At 40.2% G+C, this 17902-nt stretch overlaps 1 protein-coding gene across 1 annotated transcript; it reads left to right on the top strand.

Annotated features, from left to right (window-relative positions):
* Positions 1-2845: 2845 nt before the first annotated feature.
* LOC145445058 (solute carrier family 23 member 1-like) lies at positions 2846-16969 on the top strand. Its single transcript, XM_080323152.1, has 13 exons — positions 2846-3206; positions 5207-5351; positions 6047-6213; positions 7204-7393; positions 9301-9482; positions 9549-9669; positions 9741-9877; positions 10532-10699; positions 11412-11532; positions 13098-13270; positions 16165-16346; positions 16406-16538; positions 16724-16969. The coding sequence occupies exons 1-13, from the start codon at positions 3082-3084 to the stop codon at positions 16827-16829; spliced, it is 1950 nt and encodes a 649-aa protein (XP_080179278.1). The 5' UTR covers positions 2846-3081; the 3' UTR covers positions 16830-16969.
* The last annotated feature ends 933 nt before the right edge of the window (positions 16970-17902 follow it).

Here is a 17902-nt window from a genome sequence, read left to right as displayed (position 1 = left end):
CATCATTACCTTGTCACGGTGTGGATCTGAAGTCGCGGTTTTGGTTGTGTGACCGGTATCAGATCGAAGCCTGAGTGGCATTTTCGATGACCATTGACCACGAATGCGGCCAAAGGCAAGAGCTTAACCGTCAATCCCCGGTTCATTTCGTTTCAACGATAAGTAATGATAGGATTTCTTCAATCTAGATTCTAGAACATTTTGTGTAGTTTTCCAGGTAACGCATTATTTGTCGCAATTCTGCGGATCACAATCCACAGTCATGTTAATTCCGGAAACTTGTCATGGAGTCCGTTCCTGGGAAGTACAATCTTTATGTACGAACAAAAACATATCGATATTTATTACTATGATATCCATTAGCAAACGTCAGATGAAAAAGGAGGTGCATTTCCTGTGTTATATTACGGTTACCATAAGTTGACGACAACATTTCCCGATATTTTTATGCTGCATAGTCACGACATCATTTGCGACTTCATAGGATTACATTATAGCCAATGAGAGCGTGCTTGCAGAGATAATTGGGACATAATTAATGATATGGTGGAAAGCCGAAATCACACGCTATTGACCGATATCTGTACATTCCACGACTTTCGTGTAGCGTGTGCTGCACCGATTCCCAAGCGAAGTGATCGTGACGATTCTTTGGTTTTGGGACAGGGAAATTGTGGTGCTGACTCGATAATCTGTCCGTCGCTGATGAACCTAGATCAGGGGTGGCGAGCCCGCGAGAAGGTTTTGAGTGGCTCACGCGGTACTTCCACGAAAATAGTTATGTCATCAGAAAATGAATTGCCCAGATTGTGAAATTGAAAGGACCGCCAAATATTTGATTAGTATAATTGCGACACTTGGGATATTGTTGAATAAAATATCAATCCCGACGCATTGGCATAGTTATGGGTCAGTAACATTCTTCGTAGATTTTCGTATATTACCATAAAGTAGAATATTTAGCAGCGGTATATAGGCGACATGGAATACACTGAAGTCACAATATTTGATGCGTCGTGAGATAAGTCTATTGTTTTCACCGTTACGCAGCAGGCTGCTTTGGGGCGACTGAAACACCCAAGTGGCCCGGGCAATGGCTCGTAAATTGCATGTGACCCTTAGATCGAAACGGTTGGCCATTTCTGACCTATATGGTGCAGATGACAATAAACCGTCGTCATTCCCACATTCCATGTAATTTGACATAACAAGTAGTGTTAAATAATAACTCTGCAAGAGACTTCAAACTCGTAATTTCCCCTATTCGGATGCTTGAGAATTCTTAATGTACGGATCATGCAACGTATGAATCACTTTCATTTTGTAAGTGCTGTCAACACAGTATCGCGAACGTGAATTGCGCAAGGAGGTGTGTACTGCAAAAGCGCACATTAACTGAGATCACGGTGCATGTGTGTAGTAGACTAACTAAATGACTTCTGCAACTGGTTCAGGATGACCTATTCTATATGGTGGTGCAATAGTATACAATAGTATTGGGGCATTTGAGAATACCAAGGCCGATGACTGTGAAAGCCCTGCTTTTCCTTGCGTGATTCTTACAGTTACTCGATGCTCATGTTGAATAGGTAGATCAGTGGTTCTCAACCGGGCGGCTGTTTGCACTGATCAAGGGTACCGAGAGAACATGAGATAACGAGGGTCGTCGTCGAAATAGAACAAAAATACTTACTGAGTTGAATATGGGAAGCTGGTGAATAAATTATCAATCGAAACACCGCAACTGACAATGAAAAGGGTTAAGGCTAGGAATAAAGTGATTCCTATAGAGCAGGTTATTGTTGCACTAAAACCGCGAGAAAGTTGTACTCATTTTTGAAAAATGTTGCAGTTGAATTTGCATTTATAATATTTGTTGAATTAGTAGGGTATGACATAATCGAAAGGTTCCGTTGTATAACCTATAGATCCTGTAGAGTTTTCATATTTGTTACTTTGCCATTTCACGGACATTCTGGCAAGACCGCCAAAAATTACTTTTTTTGTCGGTACACAGCTAGAAAATTACGCAATGCTGAAATATTTTTTCCCGAAAAAGCCAAAAAGCATAGCGGTAATCCACCCCCTAAAACAAGTCAAAAAACACACCTCAAACTTGACCCAAGGCGGTGCAGATACATTCTCTCCTAGCGACTTCAACAAAATCAATAGCCTGAATAAGGTCACCCAGTGAATATGTAATTTTCGGCGATGGCCTGGGAATTCGTGACATGGGAAACCATCTAAAATTCAAGCGATAGAATTTTTGAGCAATCAATTTACATATTGTTCGGACACGGTCGTGCTTGGCAGGGGTAGTTGAACTTCTTGCTGGCAAGCCATTGTGTAGATAACAGTGAGATGCAGTTAACCCATCGTGTAGCTCTTTGTTTTGCAAATCAAGGAGAATAGAACCATACTAGAAATGGTATATAGCATGCTTTTAAACCACTCAATACGTTTTTACGAAATATTTGATCAAAGTTGCAGGGGTAATTGGTGTGAAGAACAGAAAAAAGTTGCAAAAAGCTGCACTATAAAATCCCTTCAAACAGCTTAAAACATCATAGTATATAGATTCTGACTATCTAGGAAGCTGTAAAAAAAGTGGCAAAAGTTGCAAAAACTTGCCCTAGTGATGACCTTTTACTTTTTTTAGTAATGATCATCGGCATCTAGGGTTGAACACTGATATGACCTTTGGTCATCTAGTGTCAGGTTGATGTCCTATTCGCCCAAATTTCGTGCCCAGGATAAGCTACTCAAAGTTCTAACGTGTCGTGAAGTATTTATCCTTTTCAGTGAATTTCGCGTAAATGAATGAGCATAAGGGCAAATGCTACTTACATTGAACTAAAGTCTGGCCGTATTAGTTCTTCAGATGAACCGTGGTTGATATTTCAATGGGAAAACTTTATTACCAGTATGCAATATGCAATTTCATGGCATTCGCAACGCTTTTAGGTGACCAAAAGCATTTGATATTCATGTCTCAACTCTTTCAACAATGGAAGACTGGAACCACTTACGCATTGCCTCATTGCCTTAAACTCCGTCTTAACCAGAAACGTAGAATTTATAATGAATGCGTTTGACGATGTATGGCTGGCTAACGAATTTGAATTTCCTTTTTACGATTTCTCGTATTTCATTAGAAAAATACACGAAAAAGAATTTCATCTACGCCCGCTAGAGATACAAAGGAGGTGAGATAATATATCAACTATAAGTATAATCGGAAAATTATCTTGGCCGCATGGTCCTATAGTATTTACATTGTTATAGTCGTGGTCGGTTACGGCGGAAAGTAGGCCTATATATATTTCAGGTGGTTTTACAGCTGATTTCCTGCTCCATGCTTTATATAGTAAGATATTCCCAGTGGTGATGAAAGACCTAAATAACGACATCAGTCATGAGCATTACCACTAAAGCAAGGGCCTCATGTACGCGAGATCGTTTTGTGCAGCCCGTGAGGAAATTTGGATTTTCAAGCATTTGATAATATTCAAATATCATATACCTTATTTCGAATTTTAAGAGCTAAAATTTCGGCTAAAATTGCTCAAAAAAACTGAAACTGCATCGGGAGTCACGCCACGTATAATGGTAACTAGTAACGTGGTACGCCCCGCGTAAATATGAATGTAGGCTAACATATATTTTTGCGAGCTTGTATGTATTTCGTTCCATTAACACACCATGCCTACTGTGATATCATAGTAACTATTAGTGATTACGAATTACAGGATCGAATGCAGTTTAGTATAGTCCTAGGTAGGTAAGTCCAATTTTTTTCTGTGAAGTAGGATTTCCTGCAATGGTATCTATCAAAACGAAATGATTTTGCGATTGACACTTAGAGATGTCAACATGATATGCTTTCTATCATCCTCCCCTTTGTCTGAATTTAACGACTCGGTAACACGAAAACAGTGTCAGCCTTCCCCTTGACTTGATATTTTTATCAGGCATTTCCGTGTTCATTACGGCGTCATCTTTGTGCAGTTCTGCACTGAATTGAATGCAAGCTGTATTTTGTTTTTTGAAAAGGGGTAGTTGAATCCCGTCATTTTCTTCTTGGGGGTAACGATATGAGAAAGGTTAAGAATCACTGTTCTAGAATATTCTACCCATTGTTGTAGCGCTAAAGTCATATTCGGGATGTTTGAGCAATGTTTACCCGACTACAGCAGCGCCTTAGAGCGGAGATGTATAGCATTTCGGCGGCGCGGCCCGGAACCTGTGTCCGCGACGTAAGTGTGAATGTAGAAATGGTAGAAATATCCAGAATATTGTTAACAAAAGTTCCGGTTTTAAGCGTAAATACTCCCACCTAAATTATCCCTCGAGACTGCCATTCTCGAACATATTCATATGTCACGATTCAATCGTCCTGCAGCAATGTTGCGTTTTCACTGTCACGATTTGTAACTAGTCTGCGACATCGACACTGACACGATGAAAAGGTGCACATACACGAAGTTTATAGTTTTCAGGAAAGGTGGACGAAAAAATAAGTTTATACACTAATACTGCATGCTTGTATGTAGGTAGGGAAATTGTAAGTGCTTAAAGAATACTGTGCAAATAGCTGTAGCCGTAACGCTATGTAACTTCTGACTCGAAATGTATCCGGGCTTTTGGTCCATTCTATCCATCAAATGTGCGCTTTCAAAGTATTTCGATTGCGGTAAACATATTGTGTGTTGCTATAATTTAGCCTATGTGATTCGTAATATTATAAATCATGTATATTTTGTATCATTTGCAACATTTGATTTGGTCCGACAAGCAAGCGATCAAAATTTTTGAATCCAGCCCGCTACCCAAATTTAGTTTTACACCCTGCCCAACAGTAAATACTCAAATGAAGCCCCTGAATTTCCTTTCACAGTTAATTGTATTGCAAACGCGAATTCCTGACATTCTTACTATATTGTGAATACTGGTTTTATGGCGAACTTTTGAAAGTTGCGAGCTTGTAAACAGTAGCGAATTCGATGCCATACCTACCAAACCAGTATATTATGATTTGATTATATACTTCAATACACAACTTTCTGAAATAATCGATGACCCGTGTCGACGTCTTTAAATGTCCCCCTCCTAGTGACTTTCATAGCTATATGGTAATGACAAAACATGTAACGGTTGCTATTTTGAAATAGACTTTTAAATCATATCTGATGCATCAGTAAATTAGGGTAATGAAAGAAGATGAAGATACCAGCATGACAAACCCCAAATTATTGAGGGACAACGAGATAGAAGCATCCAAGGAAAATAAGATGCTTTACGAGATTGAAGATCATCCTGGTTGGTTGTTGTCTGCAATACTTGGAATGCAGGTGAGAATTATCTATACTGTTACTTTTCGCCTGGATACTAATCCGAGATGTCACGAATGTTCTTCATCCTGCATTCCTGTTGGTTAGGTTAACTGTTAAGACATGTCAAATTGAAACACTTGGGGTATCGATCTCTCGTTTCGTAGCTCAATAGCCTATACGCATGATGGGAGTTTAGTATGGGTTGTCGTCAGGTTTGGTAATCTTATAGCAATCAGTATATGACGACTACAGCAAACTATCGCGAAGGCAAGAAGGCTAAAACGTCATCATCAAAGGCATCACGTCACTAGGTTATAACCAAAATTCGGCCGGAGCGTATATGCACCGCTTTCCAAAATTTGCCCATGATTTTAACTATACATATATGGCTTTTCCATTAAACATTGATGCTAATCGTATACATGGCTTTTCTTTAAAAACAGTTTCTAGAAGAATATTAGAAAATAATCTGTATTAGATGAGTTATACTTTGAGATCCAATTATGTCAATGAGTTGGCAAATTAATTGCAGTGTAAGCTCGCAAATTAGGCTAAATAGATATCACATACCTCTTAAATCAGTGTATTGCGTATTAGGTAGTAATATAAATAATACGATTCACAATTAGTGTTGAGAATACGAATCCTTATTCCATGAAATCCACCGACTATGCTTCGAGAGCAGAAATCTCGTACTAACGTTTGCGTTTCAGCATTGCCTGTTGGCTGTTGGAGGGCTAATTGGCATGCCATTAATATTCTCGAGATACATGTGCATGAAAGATGATGACGTTGGAAATGTGGGTGTTGCCATGGTCATCAATTCCATGCTTTTCGTCGCTGGTATAGCCACGGTCGTACAGACTACATTTGGCGTGAGGTTAGTGTCGATCAATGGCAAAGTTAGTTTGTGAAGCGGTGGTTTTTGACCGGTGGGTCATATGCCACCGGAGTACTTTAAGGCGGGCTACAGATATGTATTGCGAAGTTGCGGAAAAGATTATTTTTTTACGTCCTGTTATTCCCGAAGAACAAACATTCTTTCAGACAAATGCATTACATTCTAAGCTTTTTGTCCCGTTTAATAGCAAAAGCTGTTAGCCAAATTGAGCGAATGTTCAATTGTTTATACTTGTAACTATTGCGTCATTACCACTTATTATTTATTTCTGCATTTTGTGCAGAACTATATGTCTGAGGTGGGTTACGGACTATTTTCCAAACAGTAAGTAGGCCACGCCTGTAAAAGGCTAAGAACCTCTAGTTTACAGAATAGGGCTCGTGAGGTGTGTGTAAATTCGCCGTTCAAAATATTCTGCAATCTCCGTCGTAGCCAGAATGAAAATGTGAGGGAGACAAAAAAAATTTATCGATTAAATGACGTTACTGATATTACGTAGCGTAAATAAAAATATTGACAACACTGTTATAATACATTATACGTTGGCGAAAGAGCGTATGACGACCTTGTTTCATCATACCCTGACAGAAATCAACGATAAAACTTCTCGATTCCAGTCCAAATCAAATTTACCCATACGTGACAAATGCATCAGCCTAATTTAGTTTCGCTCAACTATCTTTCTTTGATTGCATAATGCATATATCAGCATATGTAAGTGTGTTCAATGATATAAACATAAGTGCCGTGAGCTTTCTGGAGAAACTGATCTCATTATGTTGGGGTAGTCATTCTCTCGACACGCCACATTCAGAAATGTTGAAATTCAAGGTTCGTGGACTGGCCGGAACGAAGAAAGCATAAACCTGTTAGTTTCCTTGAATTCCTTCATATAAGCGGGCTAACATATTATACATACTATTGGGACGACGCTTCGAACATCAAGTAATCGGTTTTTCGATCTTTTAGACTCCCAATCATGCAAGGTGCTTCCGCAGTGTTCGCCCCCTCCATCATTGCAATACTGACTCTTCCTCAAAACCAATGTCCGTCTCAACCTATCAACGCTTCGGTGACGGATCCAAGAGACTACTTGTATAACGACACCGATGGCGCCATCGTAGATGGCACCGAGCTGTGGCAGAGGCGCATGAGACAGGTAAGTGCGGAAGGACTCGGACAAAGTCGAGTGCAGGGTCACAAATACAATGGTGACTAGGACGATTTTTTTACCTAATAAACGAGAGGATTTTGACCTAAAAAATCAAAATTTTGACATTTTTTGACCTTACAAATTATAATTTTGACCAAATTTTGACCTAACGTATGCAAAATAGGTGTTTTTTCACATGTGGTTAGAATTGTACTACTTATCTTCATTTTTGGTTGGAACTGTCTGTCCTTACGAATTTGTTTGGCCTGAAAAAAAAACTTTTTTGCCTCAAAATCTGACAAATTTTTATATGAAATTACTTTATTTTAGCGAAATCTGACCCTATGAAGAATTCCAGTAATTACGTCACATATTATGGTAGAAATAATTATTATTTATTATTCTCGGGTAGAAAGTGTCTGTCCTTACTAAGTAGGGTCACCATATTTTTGAAATCTGAAAAGGGGACACTTTTTCAAAATTTTTATACATGCGAAACCGGAGGAAAATCCTGAAAAAATGATAAATTTTTCCCACTTCGTGGTCGGTTGACTAAAAAAAGGTCAACTTCCTCGCTCAACGCCCAAAAAAAGCTAAATAAAGTAAATTTTCCGGCCCAACTCCCAAAATACCCACCGGAGCGTTACTTCAGTGCTGATTTACTGTATCTAAGTCTATTTACCCAAAATTCCCAAAAAAAAGAGTACAAAATCTCAAAAAAGAGGACATCTGGGCGTCCTCCGAGGACACTTTCAAAAAAGTCAAACAGGAAGACGTACGGTAACCCTGTTATTACTAAGTAGCTTGCCAACAATCGAGAAAAAACGTTCAACAGCAGCAGTTGATGGCTGACAACACTGAAGTTGTGCGTAGACTACTGGTGACACACCGTGTTACTTCATTCTGACAATGATGTCTACATCACAATTTTTCATCATGCGCTTCTTGATATAAAAACCATGCAATGTCTACGCAGTCTTGCTTCACTTAGGATATTGCAGTACGTTGAGCATAACACCATGCCAACCTATTTGTTTCATTTGAAATTTTATGATTCACAATGAGCAGACAATAGGCCGTCTACAACGGTAGGCATATAAAGGAGGCTACAAGCTGTAAAATGTCAAATGTTAAGTTCACCGACAGTGCAAAATCTACGATACAAACGAAATGCAGGTTGACTTTGTAAACAATTTTGAGAATTTTTGACTTCGTGAACAATTTTGACATTTTTGACCTAACGCTGCAATTTTGAAAACTTTTTGACTTTTTGACACGCCCTAATGATGTCTTATAGTCAAGGAAGACATGTCATAGTAAAGTGATCAGAAATAATATAGAAGGTAGCCTTTGCAATTCGAAATTTCTGATTAAGAACATCCCTATACTGCAAGATTTAGATCTGATATTATCTAAAAATAACCGGCTATAGATCAAAACGACCTTAACACTGATCACTACTAGATTCACAGCCTTGTGTTGATATCATAAATAAATTCAGGATGTTGAAAACCGAAAGTGATTGCACAGGCAGCGTATGACTCTAATCACTTACGCGCAGATAGAACGAGATATAACATATTCTCCCATGTTCCCATGCCGATGCTAACATGTCCATCATGACCACTCATTTCAAATTTCTGACCCTTCCACGTATAATTCTATTCGTACCTCCGTTTTGCCATATCATGAAGAGATGTCGCTCATAACTCGATGCCTTACCCAATGTCCGTTGTCCACACATGTGCCCTTGTGCCGTGATCACTGATCAGTTATGTCACAAGTGTTTGAGCTGAAGCTCTTACCTTAGATTGTGGTAGGCTACTTACTTACCGCTACCAGATGACGTTTAACTATATTTTGCATGTTCGATACGTCTTGAAATCGTGTATAGCAGTTGCGTTCCTGTTTAGGTCCAGGGAGCACTAATTGTTTCGTCGTGCCTTGAGACGTTACTGTCACTGACTGGGGTCGCTGGTCATCTGCTTCGATTCATCGGCCCATTGGTCGTGGCTCCATCCATAACGTTAATTGGATTATCACTAGTCAGAGTCACGGTTGACTACGTTTCCGGTCATTGGGGTATTGCAGTTCTGTGAGTAGGAGCTTTTCTGGTCACGATTAAGATCACAAATTCAAGAGATTCCTTTGAAATTCTCAGGACATTCACGCTGTTGGCGATATTTTCACAATATCTCAAAGACATAAAAGTACCTTACATATTCTATAGCAGGTCGGCGGGATTTCATGTGAGAAAGACAGAGCTTTTCAAGTTATTTTCCGTAAGGTTCTATGCCAGCGTATAGCTTAAAAACAAAGACATCGTTTTCATGTGATCAAATTCATATTTCAGGTGTTGATTTCTGTTGTCATAGCCTGTTGCATAGCTGCGGCGCTTACATATTCAGGGGTACTTCCCGATGATAAGAACGCCGCGGGCTATAGAGGACGCACAGACGTGAAACTGAGTGTTTTGGGACACGCTCCTTGGTAAGTCATGGGTTACAGATATTATTTGTTTCCTTCATGATAGGCATCTGTTACATGCCCATTGCCCATAAGGATTAAGCATAGGCTGTTGGAACGACATGACCATAGCTGGTGGTGGAAGTAATCAGCGTGCTGCTTTAGTAGAAGTAGAAGTGACACTGTAAATTTGCCCTCAATTACAAGTAAAAGCAGGTATTATCAAGTTGAGTCAAGGCTTCTTCGAATGTGGAATTAGAAAATAAAAAGATCTGAAATGTACTGAAGTAGTTCAGAAAAGTAGATTTGATCGAGAGTTCGTACAATTTTGGTAGTTTGTCGGTGGTATCTATACTTTCGAAATTGCAACACGGTTTCAGTAGAAGTGGAAGTATAGTTGGGAAAGTAGCGCATGTGGGCAAAACTGACTTGAGTACAACGCGAAAAGGGTAAAAGTGGGCCTACTTCATTTACTGACCATGACTGCGGACAACATCTGGACATATCCTTCTACAAGAGGACTAAATACGCTTTATTTGATATTGATAATGCTTTCGTTTTTTTGTCATACTTGCTCAAATATGCTTGTGTATTCACGAACTATAATAATCTAACCTTGCATCATCTAGCGGAGTTGCGTCAAAGCACCAGTCTTTGTATGACTCCTTCGATATGCAGGTTTCGAATTCCATATCCAGGACAATGGGGTCTCCCAACAATAACAATTGCCGGTGTTGTTGGCACTGTAGTTGCGACATTAATCAGTATGGTGGAGTCTACCGGCGACTACATCGCTTGCGCTAAAAGTGTGAGAGCGCCAAATCCCCCTATCAGTGCATTCAACAGGTATGTTCTTCAAATTACAAATTATTCGATGTGTCGGCAATTTTCCTCTAATTTATCACGCGTCTGCGCAAACTCACCAACTCACTGCGCGGTCCCTTGGACAACAGTGCGTAACATAGGGTTACCACGGCTGGACTCCCGATTTCCCTGATTTTTATGAAACTGTGAAGTTCGCTGCATTGGAGTCGAGTTATTTATTGCATTTTGATACATTTTCTACATAAAGAGATGGTGTCGCTTCGAATTACAGATTACAAATTACTTATGTACAGTTGTACATCCGAAATGGTCGTCAATTTGGTCTGATGATTATCAGTGCCTTCTGCGAAAGGTATAGTGATATTTTCTTTCAAACCACAGGTGGGTTTTTTTTTGTGCCCGGCGCGAGAATTATCAACGAAAAACTCAAATAACTCCGCTTCTACTAGTTGGAATTGAGTCAAATTTGTTTTGCATCGTCTTTGAAGGCAACTCAACAATTTTATGGGGTTGACAGAAAGATTTGAATCTTTTTTTCTTCATATTCCCCAATAAATTAAAAAATTTAGTTGGCTCTGCGTCGGCTCAACTTGTTAGAATTGAAATTTAGTGTGCAGCGTTTTTTATAGGGTAATCTGACAATTTAATCAGTTAATGGCTGGAATCCGAAAAAAAGGCATTTTGAACAGCCCTAGTGTGTATAACTGTGTGTATACTTGTGTATATCTTCCAGGGGTTTGGCTATGGAAGGGCTGGGTTCTCTGTTGTCAGCAGTTGTTGGAACTTCAACGGTGTTAACCTCATATACACAGAATATTGCTGCCATAGAAATAACAAGAGTTGGTTCACGACGGGTAAGTGCTAAGTGACAAGTTGCGATTATATTATCTCATACCATACTTGCCGACATGGGCCTACACAATACAGAATATACATACAAAGTTGCGATGGTCGAATAATTACAAGAAAGAAAAATAATTATGATTTCAGCATGATTTTTAGGGAATAGATAAAAGGGAGTCGGATTGTACTCGCTTCAACATATATTGACTCATGTTTGATCTCCAAGGGCGGAGATAATAGAGTTAGCTGATCCGGGAGAATGCTAATCATGTGATTAAAATCTGCTTAACGCGACGCATAAAGTTGGAGAAGGTTACGCTCGATGGTTAGTCGATGTGTCCCGAGTTTCCAATCAAGTGGTGTTATGTGTTGCATCATAATGCGAAAACGCGTCAATTTGTTGAATGAAACAGCAGCCTGCTGATAACGATACTGCCACTGTAATATGTGCCTGTACTAGGGATGGTGTGAACTAGGGATGGTGTGAACCTCTCAAAGGTTCAGGTTCGTGTGAACGCGAACCTTTTTGAAAGGTTCTGTGTGAACACGAACGTGAACCTCGTGACGTCATATTGCTAATTCCAACCCAATCTTCCAATGAAGTGATAGCCTATATTAATGTACACGATACCTAGCGAAGACTCGGTCCACATAATGCCACAATGCTGAAGTACATATCGGCGTTTTAAACGTCGCTAAGTGTATCAACACCGGTAATCAAACGATATAATAATTGCGTAAAATCAATACATTCCGTCGCTTTGCCAATAATTTGGACGAGGACTTACCAAGGAATATAAGCTTACGCCTTAACGGTCTTAGCCAGACCGGACAATGTGTTAGGTGTCATAGTATTGCTACATTGATATGGAGCAGAGTGCACAACGGGTTTCAATACTCGCTACCGATACCACAAACAACAATAAGTTATGCAGCAGTTGCAAGCACCTTAATCGCACGGATTTGGTTTTAATGATACAGTAAAGATATGAAGTCAAGATTGACCCCGTACGCCCGTTCGATTTTTTACACCAGAAGACGATATCAATGTCATTGTTTGGTTGAATAAGCATCATTCGCTGACTACGTATATCGGTCGTGATGTTGTGTGATTGCGGGTCAAGCTCACAGCAGATAGTCACTAACGGAAAGCTGGTTATTCCGAGAAAATTTTTGCAACAAAGCAACGAAAACTTTTAAGGTTGTCGAGGTGCATGGTGCACGCTCGTTAAGCGTTGATTTTTTTATGCTGCCAGTACCATGCATGGAGTGGCAATCAGTTGAAATGCAATAAATTTGAGCCAAAGATCTTATAATGGAGTGAAAATTACAATTTATCAAAAGGTTCACAGTGCAGAACCTACCAAGGTTCTGTTGTGAACACGAACCTCTAAATTTCCGAGGTTCACACACAGAACGCGAACGTGAACCTCACGTTCACACCATCCCTAGTGTGAACCTTCTGAAATCATATTTATCGCCCAGCGCTACATGGCAATAATTAAGCTACCAAGACCTGTCATACTTTATATTCCTATCTGTAGTCTATCTGGCCTATAATCTCGGTGTTTTAAAGGTCTTGCAAGCAGCGGGAGTCTCATTTTTCATAATGGGCATGATCGGGAAATTTGGTGGACTTATAGTAGTAATTCCTGAACCGATCATCGGCGGATTATTCTGTATCATGTACGGAATGATAACTGCAATTGGGATATCCACTTTGAAGTCCGTGAATCTAAATTCATCCAGGTACGTTTTCGGGGTTTTAGAGCAGCATTTTCACGATTAGTCTACCAATTATATATCGTGTAAGATGCGCGATATCATTCTTGAGCATAAACTGTTGCGATTCTTGCTCGATACGCTGGATGGGGTCATGGAGCTTGTTAAGGTATTGAACCATGCCCAACCCATAAAGTACAGATAAGTCAACTCAAGAAAGAGTCTATTACTAGCGCGCTACTTGCATTGGATATGATAGATATATTGGTGGAATTCGGACATGGAACTCATGGTCTTTGGCCTCTAGTCCCTGCCCTGGATGCTGATAAGTGCCAACCGGCGATTGTTCTAGAATCTGGATATTAGGGATAGTGTGAACGTGAGGTTCACGTTCGCGTTCTGTGTGTGAACCTCGGAAATTTAGACGTTCGCGTTCACAACAGAACCTTGGTAGGTTCTGCACTGTGAACCTTTTTCATAATTATAACATTATAACATCTTTGGTTAAAATTTATTGCATTTCAACAGCGGGCCACTCTGTACATGGCGCTGGCAGCATTAAAAATCAACACTAAACGAGCATGCACCTTGACAATCTCAAAAGTTTTACTGCTTTGGTAAAAAAGTTTGCTCGAAATATCCAGCTTTCCGTTTGTGAATATTTAGTGACTCTCTGCTGTGAGCTTGACCCGCTATCACACAACATCACGAGCGAAATACGTATAGTCAGCGAATGATGCTTCTTATTCAACCAATCGATAAGATTGATATCGTTTTCTGATGTAAAAATTCGAGAAGGCGTACGGGGTCAATCTTGACTCAATATCTTTACTACATCATTAAAATCAAATCCGTGCGATTGAGGTGTTGGCTACTGCTGTATAACTTCTTAATGGGGTAATATCGGTAGCAAGTATAGAAACTAGGGATGGTGTGAACCTCTAAAAGGTTCTGGTTCGTGTGAACGCGAACCTTTTTGAAAGGTTCTGTGTGAACACGAACGTGAACCTCATGACGTCACGGGACGTCATATTGCTAATTCCAGCCTATCCTTCAATGAAATGATAACCCATATTAATGTACACGATACCTAGCGACGATTCGGGCAGCATTACGTCACAATGCTAAAATACATATTGACGTTTTAAACGTCGCCAAATGTATCAACTGGGGCAATCAAATGATATAATAATCTCATAAAATCAATATTTTCCGTCGCTTTGCCAACAATTTTGACGAGGACTTACCAGGGAATATAAGGGAAGGAAGGGACGTAGTTTATTTTTGTCTTTGATGTTCTTGCGGCATATACACCGACTCATGATATACATACACACGATCTGCGTATATGCATACCATGAGTAGGCTACATGATGTGCATATGCCGTCGGGCAAGGAAGATGCAAATTATAGCCTTGTAGTCGGGTTGGGATGACTCGAGTCATGACTTAACTCAAGTCAGACTCGAGTCACCTTTTTCGTATGACAGATCGGAAAATGTATTCGGCGTCTGAGTATTGCTACATTGATATTGAGCAGAGTGTGAAACGGGTTTCTATACTTGCTCTCGATATTACCCCGTTAACAAGTTATACAGCAGTAGCCAACGCCTCAATCGCACCGATTTGGTTTTAATGATCCAGTAAACATATGAAGTAAAGATTGACCCCATACGCCTGCTAGATTGATTAGTGGAATAAGCATCATTCGCTGACTAGGCCGACGTTGCTTATTTCGATCGTGATGTTTTGTGATTGTGGGTCAAGCTCGCAGCAGAGAGTCAATAAATATTTACAAACGGAAAGTTGGATATTTCAAGCAAACTTTTGCAACAAAGCAAGTAAAACTTTTGAGATTGTCAAGGTACATGCTCGTTTAGTGATGATTTTTTATGCCTATAGCGCCATGCATATAGAGTGGCTTGCAGTTGAAATGCAATAAATTTGAACCAACGATGTTATAAACTTGTAATGAAGTGAAAATTGTAGTATATGAAAAAGGTTCACAGTGCAGAACCTACCAAGGTTCTGTTGTGAACGCGAACCTCTAAATTTCCGAGGTTCACACACAGAACGCGAACGTGAACGTCACGTTCACACCATCCCTAATAGAAACCCATTTTACACTCTGCTCAATATCAATGTAGCAATACTCAGACGCCGAATACATTGTCCGGTCTGGCCTAAACCGTTAATGGGGTAAGCGTATATTCCCTGATAAGTCCACGTCGAAATTGTTGGCAACGCGACGGAAGATATTGATTTTATAGGAGTATTATATACTTTGATTGCCTCAGTTGATACATTTAGTGACGTTTAAAATGCATCAGCATTGTTGCACTATGTGACCCGAGTCGTCGCTAGGTATCGTGTACAACTGTACATTAATATAGGCTAGCACTTCATTGAAAGACAGAGTTGGAATTAGCACACAGAACCTTTCAAAAAGGTTCACGTTCACACGAACCTGAACCTTTCAGAGGTTCACACCATCCCTGTAGATATTAGTGCGGAGCGGATCGACAAATCCTCTGGTCCGGCTCCGATCCGATTTTTCAATTCTCTGGTCCGGCTCCGGCCGTATCAGGACAAAGTACTGATCCGGCCGAACACGGTACGGTGGTTCCGTGAATTTATAAATATTGCTGGTTTATTTTCGCACTGGGTTGGAGGTTACTTGCGTGTGGTTGATTGGTAGTTATTTAGTTACAAACGTCATGCTTATCCATAAATATTCTGACCTTATCAAAAATGTACTGATCCGGCTCCGATCCGGCTCCGGCCATATCAGAAAAAGTACCGATCCGGCTCCTATCCGGCCCGGCCAAAATTGAAAAAATCCGGCCGGATATACAATCCGGCCCCGGTCCATGCTCCGCACTACTAGATATCCCTGGTGTCAACAAACACGACACTTTTCAGGAATCTGTTCGTGATGGGCTTTTCCGTTTTCATGGGTATGACAGTGCCAACGTGGGCTAGGTCTGAGTCAAGCGCGATCGACACAGGAAACGCGGATGTAGATCAAGTTTGCAAGATTTTGTTAGAGAGTGAACTTATCATTGGTTTCTTACTTGCGTTGGTGTTGGATAATACTCTGCCGGGTACGAATGTCATATGTAGTCTCTTTCTCGCTACTAATAGAACGCGTGCAAACATATAGGTACGTTGGAAGAAAGGGGTCTCAAATCTTGGGTGACAAATTCTGGCACCGGCGAGTCGAGGACGAACACAAAATACGAAGTGGACAGAGTGGCTGTTTGCTATAACTTGCCTTTTCGAACGAACCAATTCAGGTAAAAATGCACTGCTGTGACGAGGATTGATATCGCGGGAAGACGCATAGGTAGAAAATAAAAAGAAGATACCATCACATTATGCTTGTATGCTAAGAGATTTGGTACGACCGAAATCCATTTGTAAAGTGTGTACTGTGCACGTTCAAGTACGACTTACACGATGGGACTACATTTTGTTGCAGGCTTTCGAAATATCTTCCTTTCCTGCCAGAATATGACACTCGTGAAGCAGGTAACAATCATTCCAACGGGGATGCTTGTGTGACTGATGTGCAGTTATCACATTGAACGTGATTGTTGTCTGTGGCAGAGAGAAACGCAACAGACCGGCATTGGCTTCAGTGGTCACGTAATACACATTTACAACTATTCGGAAATGCCATCTTTCCATCTAAATATGCCAAATAATTCAACTTATATATATGATGCATTGTCTACAATTGATCTCTTTCGAATAAGAGGACTCCAGCTGGATAGAGAGAAGCATGGTAGGGCGCTATCTCGCCAGTCGAAAGAAATAGACCCCTTTCAAGCGATAAAGAACGTAAAGACATAGCATAATACAATCCTCGTATAGGGGTCCGAGATTTGGAACTATTTGTGACCAAAGGTAAAAAAGTACTCACAGTTACAATCAGACAACAAGAAAAAGACTGGACATAACTGCAAAGCCTGCACCAGCGTCGAGTAGCGATGGGGAACTTACAGAGAGCTCATCTATTTTTCACAGGCAGCTGACACTCCCTACTGCCGTGATATGCGGTTAGACTATCTTCATCTCATCATTCATCTTAATTTGCGACTCTGAAAGGTCCTGTAAACCTAGCAGCGATAGAGATCTATATGTCAGGTTTTATTCGTTGATTTGATTTTTCCTGAATCCTGGTTCATAACGTAGATCCCCGTAGGCCGAGTCTTCTAGTCTCAGAATGACATAGTGATTGGTATTTCATGAGTGCTCCGGAATTCGTGAATAATGGTATAATGTTGTTATAACGATGTAGCAACGCGCATCATCAAATTAAATGCCGACTACGTTCAAAGCTGATGACAGTAAACAGGAACATATAGTCTCTTACAATCCCTGGAAGATCACCTGCAATTTTATCCAGATTTCGAACAACCAACCCTTTCATACACTTAATTGGTATCTTATTTTGCCAAGGTAATTCCTCAAACTGTTATGTCGTTTCGTTCCAATTCCCATTTCCTTGTTATTTGGTTTTATTCAATAATTTAATGTTGATAATGTGGCTATGTCCGAGTGAGTTGTACATTCACAGTTATATTATTCTTTCTGGTAAATCCTGCAAAATGGTGATTGGTAAAAGGAGGTCTTGAGGATTTCTAAGACAGTGTGC

This window comes from Botryllus schlosseri, chromosome 8 (assembly GCF_051294905.1).
Source record: "Botryllus schlosseri isolate E-star chromosome 8, Bs_hap1, whole genome shotgun sequence".
Taxonomy (NCBI): domain Eukaryota; kingdom Metazoa; phylum Chordata; class Ascidiacea; order Stolidobranchia; family Styelidae; genus Botryllus; species Botryllus schlosseri.
The sequence above is the reverse complement of the archived record's forward strand: the minus strand, read 5'-3'. Positions and strand labels throughout refer to the sequence as shown.